Below are 22,456 nucleotides of genomic sequence, written 5' to 3' on the forward strand. Positions count from 1 at the left end.
CTTTGGCGCAATCTAAAACGATCTGAGTCAGAGTGTCAGCAGGGTCCTTGCTTTTCAATACTGTTTCTTCCTGCAGCTCCGCTCTTATCTTCGTGGTAAAAATTCCCCAGTCGGCTTTGTCATAGTTCAGGCGGTCAGGCAGAGAGTCACCTTCTCCATCTGTGGGGCGGAGGACGACAGGAAAGTGGTCACTCCCGTGCAGATCGTCATGCACTTTCCACTCGTAGTCCAGGACCAACGATGGATTGCAGACCGACAGATCTAAACACGAGAGCTTTCCAGAGGACAGATGAAGGTAAGTGGGAGACTTGTCGTTAAGACAGCACAAGTCCATATCGGAAAGAAGGTTTTCCAAGAGAAGACCTCGGGCTGATGTCATCTCACTTCCCCAGAGCGGGGAGTGTCCATTGAAGTCGCCCAACAGTAGAAACGGTCGTGGGAGCTGGTCGACCAGGTTCATGAGGTCCTGCCTCAGAACACGGATGGAAGGAGGAAGGTACAGAGAGCAGACAGTGATGGTTTTCCCCAAGTGTGACTCTGACTGCCACCGCCTGTAAAGGGGTGCTTAAAGGAACTGTACTGTATAAAAGGGACTTACGTATAAAAAGAGCGACACCTCCTGTCAATCCCTCCTGCTTCGGTTGAGCGGGTTTAAAAATGGAGTTAAAACCAGAGAGAATAAAACCTTGCCATCTCTTTGCAGAGTCTCCTGCAGCGCCAGCACTGAAGGTTTCAAAGCACGACAAAGCAGCTGAAGTTCCTGGAAATTGGCGTAGAACCCACGGATGTTCCAGTGGATCACTGCCATTAAAAAGGTTAAATAATAAAATAAAAAAAAGCAGCAGCCTATTCCATCGCTACCCCCTGCTCCTCTGCTTGCAGTGGCTCAAGGTCGGCCAAGATCGAGTACCTATTTTTGGAATTTAATTTTTCTGATTCCGACCAAGCCGGAATATCCACCACCTCGGCTCTTCCCAATCCTGCCGAGGCCGCAACCCTCCCCTCCTTGAGTTTTGGAGGTATGGGGGGTTTCTGGCCACTTCTGCCAGCCCGAGGGCCAGGCAGACGAGAGGCGGGGCGAGGGGGGCCGGGGGTCACTCCCTGAGAGGACAGCTCGCTCTTGATCTCTGCTTCAGACACTCCTCTCAACTCTGGGCATCTGATAACCCCCTTTGAACAGTTGAGACCTTTGTGAGGGGAACCCTCACCGCCCTATCCACAAAAGTGGTCGCCTTGAGCAGAAGCTGTGTCTGCCTTTTAGACTCTGTCTCCACAAAAAATGCTCCGCTCCTCAGCCTCTTGATAGATTTCAGTGATCCCGCCAGACACTGGAAGCCCTTCTGGATAGCGAAGGGGCTGAGAGCCGACAAGGGCTTGTCGTCATCAGCGCCCTCCATCACAAGCCACGACGGCCAAAATCCAGAGGTCTCAATGACCTCCAAATCCGAGTCCGAGTCATCTGTTCCTGGTCTCCTTCTTTTGCCAAGTTTAGTGGGGAGTGATTGTTTGGAATTCATGTTTTTTAATAATTGTATATTCATCCCTCCCTTACCCACCCACCATGGGGTCCAACTTTGGGGCCAGGGTCAAGGGAACACCAGCTTGACCCCTTCTAGGTTTCGGGAGGGATATATGACTAACAGCTTAGCTCCAACGTGTTCCCCCCCGATCATGCCCAGCTCCCGGGGACAGAGAACTGAGCACTACGGGGGTTATCCTCGCTAGCCTCCAAACTGCCAGTCTTGACCCAGCCCCACAAAGGGGTAGCCGACTGACACACACGGGCCAATGTGTGCCGCCTGTCTTAGGAGAGGTCCGAGCCAAAGGGATGTGTTGAGAACAGCGTGCTCTCTCAATCCCCAGGATCTCATTCCCCTCCATCACAGGTCGCGCCGCATGGCAAACACGGCGGGCCTGAAGAAGGCCGCAGAGAAAAAAGAATGTGGAAAAGAAGGCTTGATGGGGAGCTGAGGACAGAAAAGAGGCGGTAAAAAGAAGAATAGAGAATAGCGAAAGGGACAGTGGGTCACGTTTAGTTTGGGCCTCACTCACGACCTGTTCGGCATGGGAAGCCCTATCAGGGGCATCAGTACAAAAACCACCACTTATTCAGCCCGAACAGCTACGATGGCTATGTAGGCTGTCAATTAAGACCTGGGACCAGAGCAGCAAACCCCAAGAAGCACTGATGCCCCCGCCGACATAGCTCGCTCGATCAATGGCCACTAAGCCTCCCGACCACGACAAGGTAGTGACCCCCCCGGGAGGGGGTCAAGAGAACACCAGCTTGACCCCCTCCAGGTTTCGGGAGGGGCTTTTCCTCCTATGTGTCTCGCTGAAAGTGCAATGCCCTTGCTGTGGCACCAATGGAGGAGAGCCTCAGTCCGCAGGGAGAGGTCTGCCGAATGCGCTCCCCCCCTTTGTTCACATAACATGCGACCGTTGTATTGTCCGTGAACAAGCAGATGGTCTTGGCAGTGGCCTCCCCCATGAAGTGCAGGAGAGCCCTGTGAACTGCCTCCAGTTCCAGAACATTGATGTGGCATAGGCACTCCTCCGATGACCAAGTCCCTGCTGCATGGAGTAAGTCCATGTGGGCTCCCCAGCCCAGGGAGGAGGCGTCTGTGAAAATTGCCACCTGAAGAGTAGGTGGGGCTATGGGCACCCCCTGTGTCCGAAGAGGGGTGGTTAGCCACTCTGATGTCACCTTGAGGAACCACTCACCCAAACATATCTGGGTATCCCATGGCTGAGCGCTCTGGGACCACCGTAGCCTCAGTACCCTCTGAAGAGGGCGCCTGAGAACCCTGCCCAGGGGCATGAGAGGTGCCATGGACTCCATCATGCCCAGGAGGGAAGAAAGTGTTCACGCTGTTGCTTGGGAGGAATGGCGCAAGTGGCTGAGGAGGCCTGCCAGATGGTCCCAGCGATCTGGCGTTGAAGAGACTATCATGGACCGCGTGTCGAATCTCATCCCTAAGAAGCTGAAGGACTGACTTGGGGACAGATCGCATTTCTCCTGGTTCGTGAGGAAGCCTATTTGGGAGCAAAGGCCTAGAAGTCTGGCTGTATGACTGGCACAGGGCCTGCGACTGGCCCAGGATAAGCCAGACGTCCAGGTACACACAGAGACGAATGGATTCTGACCGGACAATGGACACCAATTCCCGCACCACCTTGGTAAACAGGAAAGGGGCAAGGGACAGACCAAATGGGAGGGCCGAGAACTGGAACACCTTATCCCTCCACACGAACCTCAGATACCGACGGGATGCCGGATGGATGAGGATATGAAAATAAGCATCTTTCAGATCGATAGAGGTAGCCCATCACCCTGTTGAATGGTCTCCCGAATTTGTGCCTGTGTGTCCATCTTGAATTTGATTTTGGGGAGGAATTTGTTGAGTGGGGACAAGTCCAAGACTGGTCTCCACCCTCCCGAGACCTTTGGAATCACGAACAACCGGCCATAAAAACCAGGGCCCGGGTCCAAAAGTTGAGATATCACCCGTATGTGGAGTAGGTGCAATATCTCTGTCTCAAAGATGCTCTCCTGCTCCACCGAGCTGGGCACATAAGGAGGAGGAGTGGATCTTACAGGGGGGCAGTCCTCCGCCCAAGGCAGCATGTACCTGACTCTAGCACTGACACAATCCAGACGTTGAGTCCCAGAGCACACCACTGATGTGCATGCTGAGACAAGTTTCCTACTTGGAGGGGCTGAACGACTGGCGGTGCTGAGTCGGGGCCCAGTCATTGGGGGTGCTGCCTTCTGGCCTTGGGCATGGCCGGTCGGCTTGGACAGACATGAGGTGGTTTATTCCTCTGCCGTTGATTCTGCGCACGCCGCTTCGACTTAGGTGGCGTGGCATATGGCAGGGCCCTGGTGGCCGGCCTCTTCAATGGCAGTGAACCCTGGCACCCCTGGGAGGTGTGGGCTAAATATGAAGCCACCTCCCTGCTTGTCTCTGCCCTGTGGCTGACAAAATGGGGTGCATACTGGCCGAAGAGGGAGTGCTGCTGCGCCGGGATGGACTGCAAGGCAGCCCTCTCCTCTACTGGAATGTTAGAGAGGCGGAGAACGGCATCACGCCGAGCTAGCACAGTATTGAAGTGAAGGCTGGTAGCTGTGTCTGCGGCCGCTGTGAGACCAGAGGCTACCCTATTGCCAAAAGTGTTAAACCTCTAGTTGGTGAAAAAGCCCGGCGGGACAGAGGACGGCGACCCCGTGTCCTGATTAACCGGACGCTGTTCCCACAGCTCATTGGCCCTGTGGAGGAACGTGTCGAAGAAGGTATAAGCCGTGGAAACCTCGAGGAGGCAGCGGTGGGCCAATCTGTCCCACTCTGCTAAAGTTTTAAAAGATTGAGTAGCTGAAGTGGGGAAGGTGGTGTGCTGTGAGATCAACATCCTGTCCTGCGTGGAGCGCTCCACTTCCCTGTAGGCAAGGTGGTCCTGTGTGTACATTCTGCGCCATTTCTGGCACTCTGAGTCGTCTGGTGGTTCTGGAGTTAGAGTCACATGGCCTAAGGAGGGTCAAGGGTAACAAAGTAGCCTGAGGGACTGATTTGGCATGCGTGACCCTATTGGGGAGGGTCCGTTCGAGCTCAGCTAAGTCCGAGTTTGGTTCAGGCTGGTCCATAGGGAGGCGTGGGCTCAATCTGTCCCCCTGGGATGGGGGCGAAGAGTGCTCATCCGCTTGTTCGTCCTCATCTGAAGACAGGGGGTCCCACTCTTGTTCGCAGTCCATCCCCTGCTGGGTGCCATCCCAAGTAGATGTACTCGCTGGGGCGTCCTGTGAGCTGTGGTCAGCCCAGCGGGATGAGCTGGGACGATCCTGAGCAGGGACTATGCCCGCAGCTGTTATGTCCTTGACACCTGAAGCGGATGGGGAGTGTGTGGACCGTAGGTCCAACCATGCTTGGGATGGTGGGTGCCACACCTTCTCAGTGAGGGCATCCCTGGATGCAAGAGGGACCCATGAGTGCTGTGAGGGGACAAACACCCACTCATCTCTCTGTAGGACCGAGGACTGGGTAGGTGGAAACTACAGGTTCCCCAGGGCCGAGCGGGGCCCATCAGTAGCCGTCAGTCCTGACAAGGAGGCCATTGTGACCATGGAGGTCACCTGTGGGTTGACAGAGGCCCGATTTGTGGACTGAGTGGCAATATTGGTTGAGGAGCTCGACCTGACTGACAAGAAGTCGATCCCACTTGTCGGGGCTGTGTGTGTCACCCTGTGAGATATGCTGGGTTGGGTCTGGTGGGGAGTGGACAAAGGGTTGGCCCCTGGTCCTCCCTGCAACCCAGCATGCACCATAGGTGTGCCCCAGTATGGGTAGAATGGGGGTAACCACCCATGGGCACCAGCCATCCTGTGACCCCAACCCCAAGGGTCACTGGTGCCTTGACCTCCATGAAGGGAAAAACCTGGCCAAGTCGGAGGGAGGTCAGTCCTGCCAGAAGACGAGCATGCTGACTGCCCGGAACCGCCTGACACACATGGGCCTCCCCCAGCAGGGGAGACCGGCCGGATAGCGGGAAGACCTGCAGAGCAGGTTGCCACGCGCCCCGAATCCCCTCCCTCAGGGAGATTGGGGTGGCTTGGCCCGGGGTGGGCAAAGTAGAGGTCTCCCCCCTGGAACCAATATTTTCTCCCCCCCGAAGGAAGTGGAGGATGGGGGTCGGCAGAGGAGGGAGGAGGGGGAACAGCAATGGGGCCCCTGAAGGCCAACTCCGAGTGGGGACCCGGGTAACGGCCGGGTGCGGCCTCCCCTTGGGAGTACACGCCAAGCTGCGAGTCCCCACCGCCAAGAGAGGACTTGCCACTCCCCCCTATCCCTGCCTCGCGCTGGGACACCTTGGGAGGCGACGCTCGTACCCCTTTCCCCCCGGTCCCCTTCATGACGTTTTACTGGTACGAGTGTCGCCTCTGCGATCAGCGTGAAAAGACACATCGCCGCGGTCCCTATCGGGAGGAATCATGAGCTCCGGGCCTGGGAGAGTCTCTTGCCGGGTCTCAATCCCAGCATCATGATTCCTGCCTTCGTGGGATGGCATACGAGGCATGGTACCCGCGCTTAGGCACCCAGCGAAAATCCGATCCCCAACTGAGAAAGGAAAGGCAGGATCGACTTAGAGGTAGAGAAAAACGAACGATTCAAGGGGGCCGAGTCTAATCGAGTACACAGAATGAAGAATACAATGAACACAAGCTGCATACAGCAAAATAAGGCCAAATGAATACGCTTAATAGCCAAAAAAAGTGTAAGACGAGATAGAGTGCAAACCTGACAAGATGGCGTGGAGAGCCTTGGCCAAAGGAATGATTCAGCGCTTATAGCTTTTAGAGGCGTTTGATTGGCTAAGAGCGGACCAGGCAAGATGGGTCGTCTTTTCACTGTTAGCGGTGTGAAATTTGGCCAAGCAGAGCAAATTGATAGGTCTAGTTTGCATCAGTTTGACATGGTACAGTATACGACACCAAACAATCAATCAATGTGTTAGTCAGCAGAGATACTTATGACCAGTCCAGCATAATGCTGAAAACAAATTGCGAATCCTTCAATTTTGTGTTTAAACAGATGGTGATTAATCCTGCAGAAAAGTTGAACACTGCTGTTGATGGTTTAACTCACTCGGGACAAGTTTTCTTCCTTGCTTTTCCCCACAGACGGCCCATTTGTAAGGATTTGGGAAAAAATTACAAAGAATACAAAATACAGAGTAAGAAAATGAAACTTTCAGAACTTGTTACGTGTTGGGCTATTACATAAAAAAAAAAAAAAAAAAATCAAATTTCTCATATTATTTTTACAGTTTTGCCATTATGTAGAAAATAAAGTCAATTTTTCACCCCGAATCACCATACTCATGCTCGCTTTCTGCACTTTATTCACTTTCAGATAATAAAGCCAATTTTTCACCCTGAATCACCATACTCATGCTCGCTTTCTGCACTTTATTCACTTTCTTCTTCATCATCATCCACCTCTTCAACCCTTCAGTTTGTAGCATTTCAAGTACTTTGGCAACACTAAAACGTTGTGGTCGCTGCCTTGTTCGCTCCACAACATTTTGAGAAGAATCTGCTTTGCTAACAGGCTGGCACATGAGCAGACAACCAGTTGGTGACTTTGTAAGAGGGGCCACACATGACAGGCTGGCAAATCATACCATTCGGTTGCTGAGTGACCCAGAACAGCACACTCTGCTTGGCTAATCACAAAACCACGTGTACAGCCCATGATGGATTTTTATTTTTTGAAAATGCTATTCCATTCCATCATCTGAAACCGAATACATTTTATGTTGGAATGCTCACACATTCCATCGTCCCCAGTGAATTAAGAAAAGCAAAGCGAGTATATCTACAGGAGGCTTGCTGTGCCCCTCAAGGTGCTAGCATGCTCACCATTGTAAGAAATTTCAAAGGCCCCAGTAGAGATCATTTGTCCTTCAATGGCACTGCTGATGAAGAACACCATCAGACAGGCATAGATCTGAAACACATGAAGAACAACACCATCAGCCATGAAGAACACCATCAGACCTAGATCTGAAACACATGAAAAACACCATCAGACCTAGATCTTAAACATGAAAAACACCATCAGACCTAGATCTTAAACATGAAAAACACCACCAGACAGACACAGATCTGAAACACACGAAAAACACCATCAGACAGACATAGATCTGAAACACATGAAAAACACCACCAGACATGAACAACACCATCAGAGAGACCTAGATCTGAAACATGAAAAACACCACCACAAAAGAAGAACACCATCAGAAAGACCTAGATCTGAAACATGAAGAACACCACCAGACATGAAGAACACCACCAGACATGAAGAATACCATCAGACAGACCTACATCTGAAACATATGAAAAACACCATCAGACCTAGATCTGAAACATGAAAAACACCATTAGACATGAAGAACACCATCAGACAGACCTAGATCTGAAACACATGAAGAACACCATCAGACATGAAGAACACCATCAGACAGACCTAGGTCTGAAACACATGAAGAACACCATCAGACAGACCTAGGTCTGACACACATGATGAAAAACATTAGACCTAGATCTGAAACACATGAAAAACACCATCAGACCTAGGTCTGAAACACAGAAACATGAAAAACACCACCAGACAGACCTAGATCTGAAACACATGAAAAACAACCAGACAGACATAGATCTGAAACACACGAAAAACACCATCAGAAATGAACAACACCATCAGACCTAGATCTGAAACACATGAAAATCACCATCAGACCTAGATCTGAAACATGAAAAACACCACTAGACATGAAGAACACCATCAGACAGACCTAGATCTGAAACACAGGAAGAACACCATTAGACCTACATCTGAAACATATGAAAAACACCATCAGACCTAGATCTGAAACATGAAAAACACCACTAGACATGAAGAACACCATCAGACAGACCTAGATCTGAAACACATGATGAACACCATTAGACCTACATCTGAAACATATGAAAAACACCATCAGACCTAGATCTGAAACATGAAAAACACCACTAGACATGAAGAACACCATCAGACAGACCTAGATCTGAAACACATGAAGAACACCATCAAACATGAAGAACACCATCAGACAGACCTAGATCTGAAACATGAAAAACACCACTAGACATGAAGAACACCATCAGACAGACCTAGATCTGAAACACATGAAAAACACCACTAGACATTAAGAACACCATCAGACAGACCTAGATCTGAAACACATGATGAACACCATTAGACATGAAGAACACCATCAGACAGACCTAGATCTGAAACATGAAAAACACCACTAGACATGAAGAACACCATCAGACAGACCTAGATCTGAAACATGAAAAACACCACTAGACATGAAGAACCATCAAACAGACCTAGATCTGAAACATGAAAAACACCACTAGACATGAAGAACACCATCAGACAGACCTAGGTCTGAAACACATGATGAACAACATTAGACCTAGATCTGAAACATGAAAAACACCACTAGACATGAAGAACACCATCAGACAGACCTAGATCTGAAACATGAAAAACACCACTAGACATGAAGAACACCATCAGACAGACCTAGATCTGAAACATGAAAAACACCACTAGACATGAAGAACCATCAGACCGACCTAGATCTGAAACATGAAAAACACCACTAGACATGAAGAACACCATCAGACAGACCTAGATCTGAAACATGAAAAACACCACTAGACATGAAGAACACCATCAGACAGACCTAGATCTGAAACATGAAAAACACCACTAGACATGAAGAACACTATCAGACAGACCTAGATCTGAAACATGAAGAACACCATCAGACATGAAGAACACCATCAGACAGACCTAGGTCTGAAACACATGATGAACAACATTAGACCTAGATCTGAAACACATGATGAACAACATTAGACCTAGGTCTGAAACACATAATGAACACCATCAGACATGAAGAATACCATCAGACAGACCCAGATCTGAAACACATGAAGAATGCCATCAGACCTAGATCTGAAACACATGAAGAACACCATCAGACCTAGATCTGAAACACATGAAGAACACCATCAGACCTAGATCTGAAGCTATTCAATACAGACATCCTCCTGAACATATACACACAATGGATAAGCATGTACCTTTCAAATATTCATAAAAAAAATCATATGTTTATAATGCAGTAAATCCTTGCAATCAGGAAATTATTATAATTTTCTAACTTATTCAGGAAATATGGGTACTGCCTATGGCTGCCAGTCAACACACCCTGATACATAAATGCTAAATTACCAAGTGATGTCCACATAGGGCAAGTTTTGGTTGCTTACTCAGTCACAGGAGCTGCATGGATTGGCCTTTCATTAAGCTTACATGTTCTCTGGCACCCAAGCTGGGTTTTAGTCAAAGGTTCAATGCATGAAGACTCTCAAAATTTAAGTGATCAGTGTTAATCAACAGCTGATGACCCACTGCCCCACTGCAGATCCATGCCAGTCCTTTCTCTGTCTATGACATGCTCAGTTGTTAGCTTATCTTGTAACCCTATAAAAGTCAGACCCAAGAACTGTCATTTCAAACACATTTGTGTCTGTCCATACTGACAGTCTGGAGTACTTTTTTCTACCTGCCTGGGTTTACCTGTGCCTGGTTGAGTGTCCACTGTGCATACACATCGGTTTCCTTGACAAGTTTCTGATTTAGATTATCATCTACAAAAAACGAGAAAAATGTCAATGCAGTCTGTGTTGTGTGGGTCATTTTTCTGTCCACTGTCACCAGTAAAGTTGGCAATAAACAGGCTGAATGTTGCTTGCTGGCCCTACTTTGATCCCCTCAAACACAGTAAGGAGATGATCTCTCAGCCTCTTCCCACTCTCTGACCCAGTACACTGTGTCCAGTTACCCTTACTCCCCTAGCTATTTCTACCTCATCACCCCCCCTGCACAGGCTCAGCGCCAAGAATATCACTCCCACTAGCACTGTGGACTGCTGCTATTTCGGTCATGTCACTGTCAGTCATGTGGGCAGAGTCTGCTTTGTATAGCCAGCGACACTTTACTGCTCCCTTTAGTTTAATACAACCACAGCGAAAAGTCTGAACATTTCCGTAACAAGTCATCTTGTCATTTTGGCAGCAAAGTGTCCACAACTGCACTGATGAGTTATCTCACCATTCAGGCAGCCTAGGAGTTCAAAGCAAAATCCATGTGATAAGATACAAATTGTTATAATAATGGTAAGCAGTCAAATAAATTCCATCAAACAGATACAAAGTGACAAAGGCTCCACCTGGACAAAGAGAGCACTGGATGGCTGAACCTTGGTGAAATGAAATAAGTGACATGAATTTGAAGTGCAAGAAATACTTCTTTTGTACTTTTGGGTGGTGTCACTGATTTTGTTGAACATAAGTAATGCAATCCTATGAGGAACAAGTCAAAATACAGAATGGTGATCAACATTCTAACACTTGTAACCTGTGTTTTTGACCTCAGTTAGGTAACAGCCCTTCCCTGATGAGTGTACTCATGGCCAGCACTAAAGGGGTTAATCCAACCTGACATAGTAGTTCTTTGATACAGAGTACAACAGACGCCCAACTAACTTTGTTTTGGGTGGCCCAGGTGTAGAGGCTGGGAGTCGGCAGGTTGAGAAAGGTGAAGGGGTTGAGGCCGGCCACAACCAGGCCGATCAGTAGCAGTTTGGCCACACCCAGGCACTGCGCCACCATGGCTCTCCAGGCGGGAGGGGGGTAGTTGTCTCCCTCTACCAACAGACCTGGGAACCGCTGGCGCAGAGCGTAGGCGTACTGCTCAAACACATTGCGGTACCCTCAGGAGTAGCTGCAAGCACAGCAGTAAAATTACAAATGTGATAACACACACACACACACAAACACACATTACAGGGTTTAGGTTTGCAGTCGGTCACTGGTCAATGATGCATACAAATTTGAAATGACCCATTGATGTGGCAGCAAGCGGTTCACCTGGCTGATTTATTGGAATGGTGGTCAGACCAATTGGCCTTTTGTTGGTTTGTTTCTCCTGCAAAGTAAGTGTGACTGCAGTTTCAAACTCTCAAAGTTTTACTGGTAATTGTTTTCTGTTGTTCCTCTGCAGTTCTACACCAAACAGTGTTGACTTAAAAAAAACAACAAATAAAATAAGAATAAATAAAAACTTGCACTGAGCTGGGAAACAAAATGAGCTGTGCATTTACATGTGTGTTTTTCAGTCTAACTTTTTGTTTTCAGTCTTTTTATATAGTGTGATTTCAGACAGGCAAAAATATATGAGTGTGTTTGGGGGGGTGATGTTGTTGTTGCTTTGTTTGTGCATGCATGACATCAGCAAGATAAGACTGAGAGCCCATATCCTGCTTAGAATGTGTGTGGCAGAGCTCTTTGCATACTTGTCTACACATGGATACGAAATCCACTGAAGTGAAAGACCCACAAACCGACAATTTGTCACTGGCCTGTGGGTGAGGTCAGAAGTGCAGTAAAACTCATGTCTTTTAACTTTTTACAATTGAGCAGATGTACAATATAAAACTTAAGTAACCAGCTATGAAGAGTATGGAAACCAATTCAGTTCAAATTCAGAATGACACAGCTTCTGACTGGATATACATGTATATTTATCAGTGTGGTAAATGTACTGCAATTCTCTCAAGAATACTGGTAGATTTGGTCTGATTCTATATTTGTCAACAAAGAATTGAACCCATGACATAAGATATTGAGGTCCTGACACTGACACCCACCCCACAGTATCAGTTCTGTCTGAAGGCACAGTAGCTGTGCCAGTTACAGTTCATAACAGGAAGCATGTTACATGACCTGTGATGGGTGGGTGCACTGTTATGTGTGTGCAAGCAGCAACATGGGTTTTGGGAATGGCTGTGTGTGCACGCGCGCGTGTGCGCACGTGTGAATGTGTATGTGTGTGTGAATGTGTATGTGTGTGTGTGAATGTGTATGTGTGTGCATGTGTGTATGCATATGTGTATATGTGTGTGTGTGTGCATCACTGCATATGTGTGTTTGTGTGCCTGAATCCATTGTCTAGGTGCGTGTGTATGCAGGTATCAGTATACTATGTTACACACACACACACACACACATATATATATATATATATATATATATATATATATATATATATATATATATATATACATGTACATAATATAGTAATTAGTATGTATGTATATGTACTGTATGTATGTATGTATGCATATTGTGCCCACATGGTATTATGTAATGTGTCGTGTGAACAGATTGTGTCACCCAACCTTATTCCTTTATATCCCATGTGTGTTATGTTACAATATTTTATTATCACGTTTTGTTGCTGTGTGTCTATACCAACTGTTAAAGACATGAACTGAATGAATATAACATTTAAATAAATCAACAAAAAGGTGTAATGCTGCAGTAATGTGCTCCCCCAAGAAGAAGCAGCCCAAATTTCATATATAGTGAAACTGAATGGGAGAAGCAAGTAATAGCTGCCTATATATTATATCATAATTCATGTGGTGGGGAAATCAGAAATGGTCATATAGGCAATCCTTTTTGAGCTGTCCAATCATTACCAAACTATTCTTTCTTAAATTCCCCAGTGCAAACAGATTTTTTTTAATTTACAAAATTGCAAAATCAAAGACATGCTCAGATGTTGGTTTGTTTCCAAGGGTGATGCTCGTTAATTTTCCATAGACACAGTTGTACTGTGGTATTGTCTATTACTAGTATTAGATAACTGTATAATTTTCAAGAAGGCATCAAAGTGTGCAGACTGATCCATTACTGTACACCACATTGGCATGCAAAAAAAAAAAAAAAAAAAAGAGCAGATGCCTGACCTGAACATCAACTCAATGCACTGGTCCCTGCATGAAGTTTGTATAAAAGTTAAAACATTAATGTAAAATAAAATAAAATAACCAACCAAAATTAACACATAAGTAAATGTGCATGCAGCACGCATTGGATGACTGATTAATAAAATGCTATGTAACCTGTGTACTGCTCGGCACACAGCACACACACCATGACACACTCACTGACACACAGTGACACATTCATTGATTTGTATGACTGAAGAAATGCCAGCCATTCAGCCATGTTTTATGGCCCCACCCTGCCAGTCGGCACACAAATCAATGGAAGGGTAACTTGATCTTAAAACAAACAGCGCAAAACTACACTTTTAATTTTAAAAATACTGATCCAGATCAAAGTAAATTGTGTGTGTGTGTATATATATATATATATATATATATATATATATATATATATATATACTGAGAACTTGTCCTTTGCCCTGCCCCACTCACTTTAAATTATAGTATGTATAATGAATATGTATCATAAATAAAACAGAAGATCTTTAAATTGCAAGTTCCATGAAAAACGTAGTGATAAGCCAGGCCAGTGTAATGGTAGCCAGAGTACATTTTGCAATACAGATTCCATCTCATAAGGTGTAAACTTAGTAGAATTCTATGGCCTTGTGGTAGGTAATGCACCCATCTATCTAGGAAGTGAAAGTCCATGGATTTGAGTCCTATAAATAAATGTTGATACTTACGCCACCTCCCTCCACTACATCTTGAGTGGTGGTCTGGGTGTTAGTTTCTCAGATTAGATGATAAACTGACGTTCTGTGTGCAGCGTGCATTTTGTCCATATAAAAGAACCCACCACAGCAAAAGAACCTAGCAAATTCTAATTCAAATCCACTTTGAAATTAAAACAAAATACATGTGCAGACAGAAAAAAAAGGAGCGGTGATATGCTCTTCCTGGGGAAAGCAGTCCAAATTTCACAGTCAATCTGACCTGTTGTGAAAAAAAGGTAATTAAATCATTAATACAATACTGCAAAAGTCCTAATTCCGGCTGAAGTTCTGGAATCCATGTAAATTTACTGTGTGCACACACGCCCAAGAGCATGTATGTGTGTGCTTTATTGTTCATGTGTGTGCATTTGTGAGTTAATAATAATAATAATAATGGTATTTATATAGCGCTGAATCTTGTCCAGAGACAAATCAAAGCGCTTTCGCACCAGTCATTCACATGCATGCATAACTCTAAAATTGTAGAAACTAAAGACAAGGAAGGGCAGGCAAGGGAGGCTATTTTGGGAAGAGGTGGGTTTTAAGGCCAGACTTGAAAGAGCTGAGTGTGGAGACTTGACGAAGCGAAAGAGAAAGTTTGTTCCAATTGCAAGGTCCAGAGACAGAGAAAGAACGGCGGCCAACAGTCAAGTGTTTGAATCTGGGTATACGTAAACAGAGTGGATCCGAAGCCGATCGTAATGAGCGAGATGGAGCATAGAGGTGAAGGCAGCCACAGAGGCAGGAAGGGGCAGTTTTGTGAATACATCTATAACATAGAGTGCTGAACTTGTACTTTATTCGGTGTGAGACAGGGAGCCAGTGGAGATGCTGCAAAAGAGGAGTGATGTGCTCAGATCTTTTCTTTCTGAGGACGAGTCGGGCAGCAGAGTTTTGTATGCGCTGAAGGGACTGAATGGATGAAGCAGGCAAACCAGACAATAGAGAGTTACAGTAGTCAAGGCGAGAGAGAATGAGAGAAATGACAAGTCTAGATGTTGCATCAGTGGACAGATATTTCCGCAGTTGACAGCAGCAGGACTGACATGTCTGACTGATAAATTTTTGCATGGACAGTGTATTGTCAAGGACAACACCGAGGTTTCTGACTGACGTGGAAAGAGGGATGGATGTACTGCCAAGTTTGATTGTGTCAACTGTGATGGAAGAGTTTTTGTTTAGTTCCTATGATCATTGCTTCAGTTTTGTCCGCGTTCAGTTGTAACTATTTCAAGTCATCCAGTTTTGAATGTCCTGGAAGCAGTTGGATGTTTCTTGCAAGAGCGACAACAATTTTTCAGGGGTATCACTTTTCTGGAGTTGAGTGTCATCAGCATAAGAATGATGACTGATATTATGGCGGTTGATAATTTCAGCGAGAGGAGCAGTGTACAGTGTGAAGAGCACTGGGCCTAAAACAGATCCCTGTGGAACTCCATGTTCGATTTTAACGGGTTCAGATTGGAAATGATCAACAATGACAGACTGGAATCGATCAGTAAGATAAGATTTGAACCAGTTTAGAACAGTGCCGTTGATACCAAATGTAAAATGAAGACGGGAAAGAAGGATTGAATGGTCTATTGTGTCAAAGGCGGCTGACAAGTTGAGAAGAGTGAGAAGGGAAATTTTTCCTGAGTCGGACGCTATCAGCAGATTGTTCAAAATGTGGAGGAGAGTGGTTTTGGTGCTGTGTTCAGCGTGATAGGCAGACTGAAATGGGTGGATGAGATGGTTGAAACAAAGGTGGTTGTTGAGCTGCTTGAGGACAGCTTTTTCAAGGAGTTTGGACATGAATGGAAGATTAGAAACTGGTCGTTGTGATTAAGTATGATAGTTGATTTCGTATGCTATGAATGAACTGTGTTGTCTTTTGATTTTATGACCTATGGAAGTGCTGCCTTGTGATTTAATATGTTAGTCTGATGATATTTTAATTTGTGAATTTTTTAAAGTGAACTATGCATCATAGTAGCTGCATACTGTGTGTATGTGTGTGTGTGTTTGTGTGTGGCATTGGACGGCATGTGATGCAGTTTGGTTGACTGCAGTGGAGGTGGATTAGAATTCAGTAAATTGCATATTTGTATATATAAATGCAGCTATTTCTGTTTGGTTTTCTGTTTATTTTCCCCCAAGGCCTGATAAAGCATGCTGGGTTACACTGCTGGTCAGGCATCTGTTAGAAGATGAGGACTAGTGTATGGATTTGTCCGAACACAGTAAAGCCTCCTTGAGTAGCTGAACTGAACTGAACTGCTTGGTGTCTTCCAATTTATCTTTTTATTTTTCATCTTTGTTATTTCTAAATTTGTTTGTGTGTTGGACACGTGTTGCTGCCAAAAAGCAAATCTCTGTATCTATGCATAGAAAATAAAGTATGCATATTTGTGTATTTGTATTTGTGTGCAAATGCCATTTGGAACACTGGATCTATCAGGAGTTTTGCCAAAGTTGGACAGTCTTAAAAAAGAAAAGAAAAACGATTCCCCTGAATCTGTGCCACTCCAGTGGTAATACTCACCTCCCTCATACTGAACCCCCTCCCTTTCCCTACACACAGCAACAACCCCTGGCACCTGTGCGACAGTCCCAGGCCAGCGCCAGCAGTTCACTACTGTGGCAGAAGGAGCTGTCAGTGATAAGTATGTCATGAGGCCACACAACAGAGGATACCCTGCACTGCTGATGTGTTACTTCTGTGGTGGCGCCAAAAATAATGGCCGAGTTGTTGACTTTTACCTTTTCAGGGTCGCTTTGATAAGCTCCAAAGTGGTGTCAAAACCTGCGGACTGATCCATATATGCAACACATTTTCCCCTTGATTAGGGTAAAATATGGACATCTGCTAGTCAACAAAATGTGTTGCTTTTTTGTTTTTGTTTTTTGTTCCGAGAAATGTTTCATTTCGACATTTCTAGTTTCCAATTCCCATTTGCCTGTGTTCCTGTCTGTGCATTTACGTGTTTTTTTTTTGTTTTTTTTTTCCTGGTATCTTTTTCAGAGTTTTTCTCAAGGCCTGACTAAGCTCACTGGGTTACACTGCTGGTCAGGCATCTGCTTAGCAGATGTGGTGTAGCGTATATGGATTTGTCCGAATGCAGTCACGTATCCATGAGCTACTGATATTGATATATATAGACACATGTGACGCAAAAAATCTTTAGTATAAAACTATTAAAAGCGTCTTTCTATCGGTTATTCCAGAACTGAGGACCCCAAACGCAACCCTTCAACAGCCAGTCTCAACCATCCCGACTCTCAGGTGACACCCGATACCGTCGCTTCTGATTCCATGTCTCCCTGGATGTCTGCTATAGGCTATCTTCGGGCCTTCCGTCAGACTGAACTTCAGTCGATTGTCTCGGTTCCGGATCAAACTTACCAGTACAGGACCTTCAGCGTTGGTGCAGCAAAGGACGCCAGTTTGGGTGCTTTGATGTTTTTCTGATTGTGACCATCAACGAGAGCGGCCAGTGACAAGAACGAAAGAATCACACACAGATGCCACCTGCACGTACTCCCACTAAAGTCCGCCATGATGTTGGGGCGGTGCAATGTAATTTCAGAATCGGACACACGAAGAAGAGGCAGACATTTAAAAACAAAAACAAAACTAAAACAAAAACAAAACAAAACAAAAAAACTGACAGGAAAAACTGATAGTGTGTGAAATGATTCAAATCAACCAATAAAAGAAAGAAAGAAGAAGAAACTTAGGCCCTGGGCGTGATTTAAATCAGTGTCACCTGTTGTTTCGCGCAATATTTTTCAACGTCAGGTTTATGCTTCCATGGAAACGGTCAACATGTGTTGCAAGGTGGGAGGGTCGGTGGGTTTGCGTGTGTGCTGACTGCATGGTGTGTGTGTGTGTGTGTGTGTGTGTGTGTGTGTGTGTGTGTGTGTTTATTTTTTTGGAGGGGATCTCGTCTATAACTCGAACGACCCCATTGATCAAAAGCGCTTGGAAAGAAGATAGTATAGTTGGAATAAATAAGTGTTTTGTGTTAGTGTGTCGCCATTGTGTAACCTTTTCCCTGCCCGTTCCCTTGTTTGATAAATAAATAAATAAATGAATGAATGAATGAAACAAACAATCAATCAATCAATCAGTTCACGTCTGTCTTCTTTTGCTGATTTCAGTTGTTCAGAGCGGTTCTTTGTAGTGGCAGAGCTATGACTTGGTTTGAAAGCCGGGCCGGCTTCCTGAGTTCTCAGTCTGCAGCACAGTACGAGCATGGCACGATGCGATGCAGCTCTACAGAAAAGTGCAGCACAATTCCTACAGTGAGTCAGTCGATCTCGGCAGGTATCAGTATCAGTGAGCTCAAGGTGTCTTCGTGCATTCCGGTCGGACAAACACATATACGCTACACCATATCTGCCAAGCATATGTCTGACCAGCAGCGTAACCCAGTGCGCTTAACCAGGCCTTGAGCAACCCCTCCCCCCAAAAAACCCCAACAAAACAAAACAAACAAAACCAAACCAAAAAAAACCCAAAAAACAACAACAAAAAACAAACAAAAAAACAAAAAAACAACCAAACAAACAAACAAAAACAAACAAACAAAAACAAACAAAGAAACAAAAATCTCAAATCCTTGCTGCCGACTCAAAGTAAAGAAAACCAGAACTGAGAGAGGTGTAAGTCAATGGTTCTTCGAGATTATCACACTGGATCTCAGTCGTACACTATCGAAGCCATTAATTCTTATGAAACAAGGGGTGATTATCATTAAGCCACAAAGTCCATTTTTCAGTTGGCTCCCATGCACCACTGAACATGAAAATGATGCCGCGGATGACATTTATGTAAGGACATCTGTGATCACAGGAGTTATGTCAATTACAGAGGGTGGACCCACAACATGTTTCCTGCAAAGGGTAGTAATTTGGGCAGCACACACACACACACACACACACACACACACACACGCGCGCGCGCGCGCGCGCGCGCGGCAGACACACACACACACACACACACACACACACACACACACACACACACACACACACACACACACACACACACACACACACACACACACACACACACACACACACACACCTGCGATAGTTATCATCAGCACGATTGTGACATTAATTTCTGCACATGATTTTCGGGTTTACGAAATTAATCCTAATGGGGATTTATGGTACAGCGGGATTCGGTTCCGTGCTCTCAGGTTCTCCCGATCGCTTCCAAGTTATAATCGGCCCCACTCCACTCGTCTCTACCCGTTCAAACACTAAAACGACGAAGAAAAAACAAAGGGGTGTTGCCAGAATATAACTACACGTCTTCCGGAGGGGGTATCCGAATTCCGCTCTGAGAAATCTGGTGTCAATAGACAGTAATGCAATGCAATGCAATGAAGAAAAAACAACAACAAAAAACAAAAACAAAAAAACAATGCAGTGCAATACAGCACAGTACAATACACCACTTCCACCTCTCCCACTGCATTCATTATTCACACTCGCTCTCTAATTCACGTTTCTTATGCGGGTCGCATACCTAATTGTGTGTGTGTGTGTGTGTGTGCGCGCGCGCGCGCGCGCCGGCGCCGAGCACGCATTTATACGGGTGTATATGTGCGCACACATGTTCATGTGCACGTGCACGCACGTGTGTCGCACAATGGGTGTATCCTCCGTCGCAAAGTCCACGCCCCGTCCACACTCTCTGTACTGTGTCCTCAACGTGCCAGCTGAAATGTCAGCAGGAACAACAGTGGTTACCCCACCACGCCAATTTTGACCACTTTCCCGTGACAGGAGTGTCAACAGGCAAATTCACCCCTCATCATCTGCACTTTGCCCCTGACAAAGGCTGGAGGTGTGATATTGGAGCATGTGAATCCTCCATCCTCAGTATAATTTAACTCCCCGGATTTTTTCATCATTTCACGACCCTGTCTGTACATTTTCAACTTTCCAAGACGTGAAATTCTGTGTTGATTGATTGTGTTTTCAACAATAACAGAAACGGTAACCTTCCGGTCTTTGTTTCCTTCTTTCCTTCGTTCGTTCATTTCATTTTGATTTATTCTCTTCAGGCTTTAGGAATGAGTGCGTCATTTGTGTACCAGTAAACAAGGGAAACAATTCAATCTGTTTTTTCGTTCTTGTTTGCTTAATTCCACACGCACCTTTTTTTTCTTTCTGTCTTTCGTTCTGTCTGTCTGTCTGTTTAGGTTTGGTTTGAACATATTCAGTTTCTCGACCGCTGAGGAATCATGGAATGCACAGTAGTTACGACTGCTGATGCTGATGCTGGAAACATATATTTTGCTGTCATTGATGCATATCTGTCAATCTACTTCCATCTGCATTGTATTGTATTGTATTCTATTACGCTTTTATCACAAAGGATTTATCTCAATGGAATTCAGGCTGCTCTCCGCAGGGTGAACGCCTCGCCACAGTGCAACGGAATCCATTCATATATTTTCTGTTTTATTTCTACAAGTGTATTTGCTTTTCTCTCAAAGTGGATTTCTACAACATTTTGCAAGGGACAACACTTTTGTTGCCGTGTGTTCTTTGACGTGCTTTAAACGCATGCTACACACGGGACCTCGGTTTATTCGAATGGCATTATGGTTACTGTTCTCGCGGTGTGTGTGTGTGTGTGTGTGTGTGTGTGTGTGTGTGTGTGTGTGTGTGTGTGAAACGAAAATTTCGTTTCGTTTGGAGAGAGTGAGATAGATAGACAGAGAAGAGTAGAACTTCAGAAGAACATTATGTTTTCGATATGGCTTTTGTTAAATATTTGAAGAATGGATAAGATGTCAGAAAAAACAACAACAGTTTTCAACAGCCCCGCACCCCTCTCTGTCTGAAGTGAGGAAAACGGGGAAAGGGATGGGGATTATCCAGGGGTAAGATTGGACTTGGGATCATCTCTACAGAATGAACTGGTAACCCTGGTTCTACGCATCTCAGAATTTGTAATGACGCATGCTTTGGTTGTGTTCGTTGTCACACAAAATAATAGCGTAAAACGATAGTGTCAAAAACTAAACTACTTAGATTTTTGTTTCACCCATGTTCGCACCCCCCCTTCAATCTATACATCCATACATCTTTTGAAGCATTTAAATACATAATTATCATTATACCTGTCATACAAAATAGAGAGGAAACGAAACGAAACTTTGTTTTTTTAAGATGGTAAAGGAATAAGCACGAAATGCTTTTCTTTTTTAACATCCGGTCCTGTGGAAGAGAGAGAGAGAGAGGGAGAGAGAGAGAGGCAGACAGACAGACAGACATACAGACAGACAGAGAATGTAAGAACAAAAGAAGGAACGAACCAATGTCATCTATCGCTGTAAAAATGTACACCCCATTCAAGGAAACACAACGAACAACGTAGAAGTCGAGACACCGCGGCCAGCTGTTACCTGTACCCATTGTCATTTCCTTGTCACGTTTACATTGTCAGCCACTGTCATGCTACATGATTATCATCATACCGAAATGGTAAACAAGTCTCTTGGAGACGGCTGGCTGTCACAGCTACTTGGAAGAATAGACAGGAATCACTGTCTGGCCTCCTGTACATGGGGGTGGGGGCTGGGGATTAGTGCGCGCGCGCGCGCGCGCGCGTGTGTGTATGCATGCGCGCGCGCGCGTGTAGGTGTATGTGTAAGTGTATGTGATGTGCGTGTTCGTGTACACGTGCGTGCGTGTGTTTATGTGTGCGTATGTGTGTGTGTGTGTGTGTGTGTGTGTGTGTGTGTGTGTGTGAGAGAGAGAGAGAGAGAGAGAGAGAGAGAGAGAGAGAGAGAGAGAGAGAGGGACAGAAAGACAGAACAAAAACAGAGACAGACAGCATGAGAGAAAGAGAGAGAGACAGGCAGTGAGAACATGAAGAGACACAAATGAACATGAAGAGACACATGTCAGTGTTCGGTGGGTTATGGGAATTTAGCTTCTTATGATGTATATCTACAGCACTACTCCAGTCTACTGATACGTAATGAATGCGAGAAAAAACACTGAGCGTGGAAGACCATTTTGCGAGCATCACTGTCTATGTCAGGCTCGAGCTGATGAAATAAAAACAAACTGCGTGCCAACTTTTTCCGACAGACTAAATGTGAGATTGCCATTTGTGTTCATTATCTCTATGAGAGAGGGAAAAAGTCAGACTTAACAGTACGACGCAGACATGATCATTTATTGCCGCGAAAACACCACTGAAAAGGGGGAGGAAAGGGAGGAGGAATTTTAGTGGGGATGGGGGAGGTGAACTG

The 22,456-nt window shown here is 45.5% G+C and overlaps 1 protein-coding gene across 2 annotated transcripts in view; it reads right to left on the reverse strand.

Annotated features, from left to right (window-relative positions):
- Positions 1 to 17,932, reverse strand: part of LOC143275362 (thioredoxin reductase-like selenoprotein T) — a 31,650-nt gene extending 13,718 nt beyond the window's left edge. The window contains exons 1-3 of one of the 2 annotated variants that reach the window (XR_013053426.1): positions 17,575 to 17,932; positions 11,165 to 11,402; positions 7,415 to 7,502 (exon numbers count right to left, since the gene is read on the reverse strand). Coding sequence is in view for 1 of the 2 variants with exons in the window: in XM_076579421.1 (XP_076435536.1) it covers positions 7,415 to 7,502; positions 11,165 to 11,402; positions 17,575 to 17,729 (481 nt within the window). In the remaining variant the exon portion in view is untranslated. The remainder of the gene's footprint in view (positions 1 to 7,414; positions 7,503 to 11,164; positions 11,403 to 17,574) is intronic. The other variant, XM_076579421.1, reaches the window with a different exon arrangement.
- Positions 17,933 to 22,456: the final 4,524 nt, after the last annotated feature.

The sequence above is a fragment of the Babylonia areolata genome, chromosome 30 (assembly GCF_041734735.1).
Source record: "Babylonia areolata isolate BAREFJ2019XMU chromosome 30, ASM4173473v1, whole genome shotgun sequence".
Classification (NCBI taxonomy): Eukaryota; Metazoa; Mollusca; class Gastropoda; order Neogastropoda; family Buccinidae; genus Babylonia; species Babylonia areolata.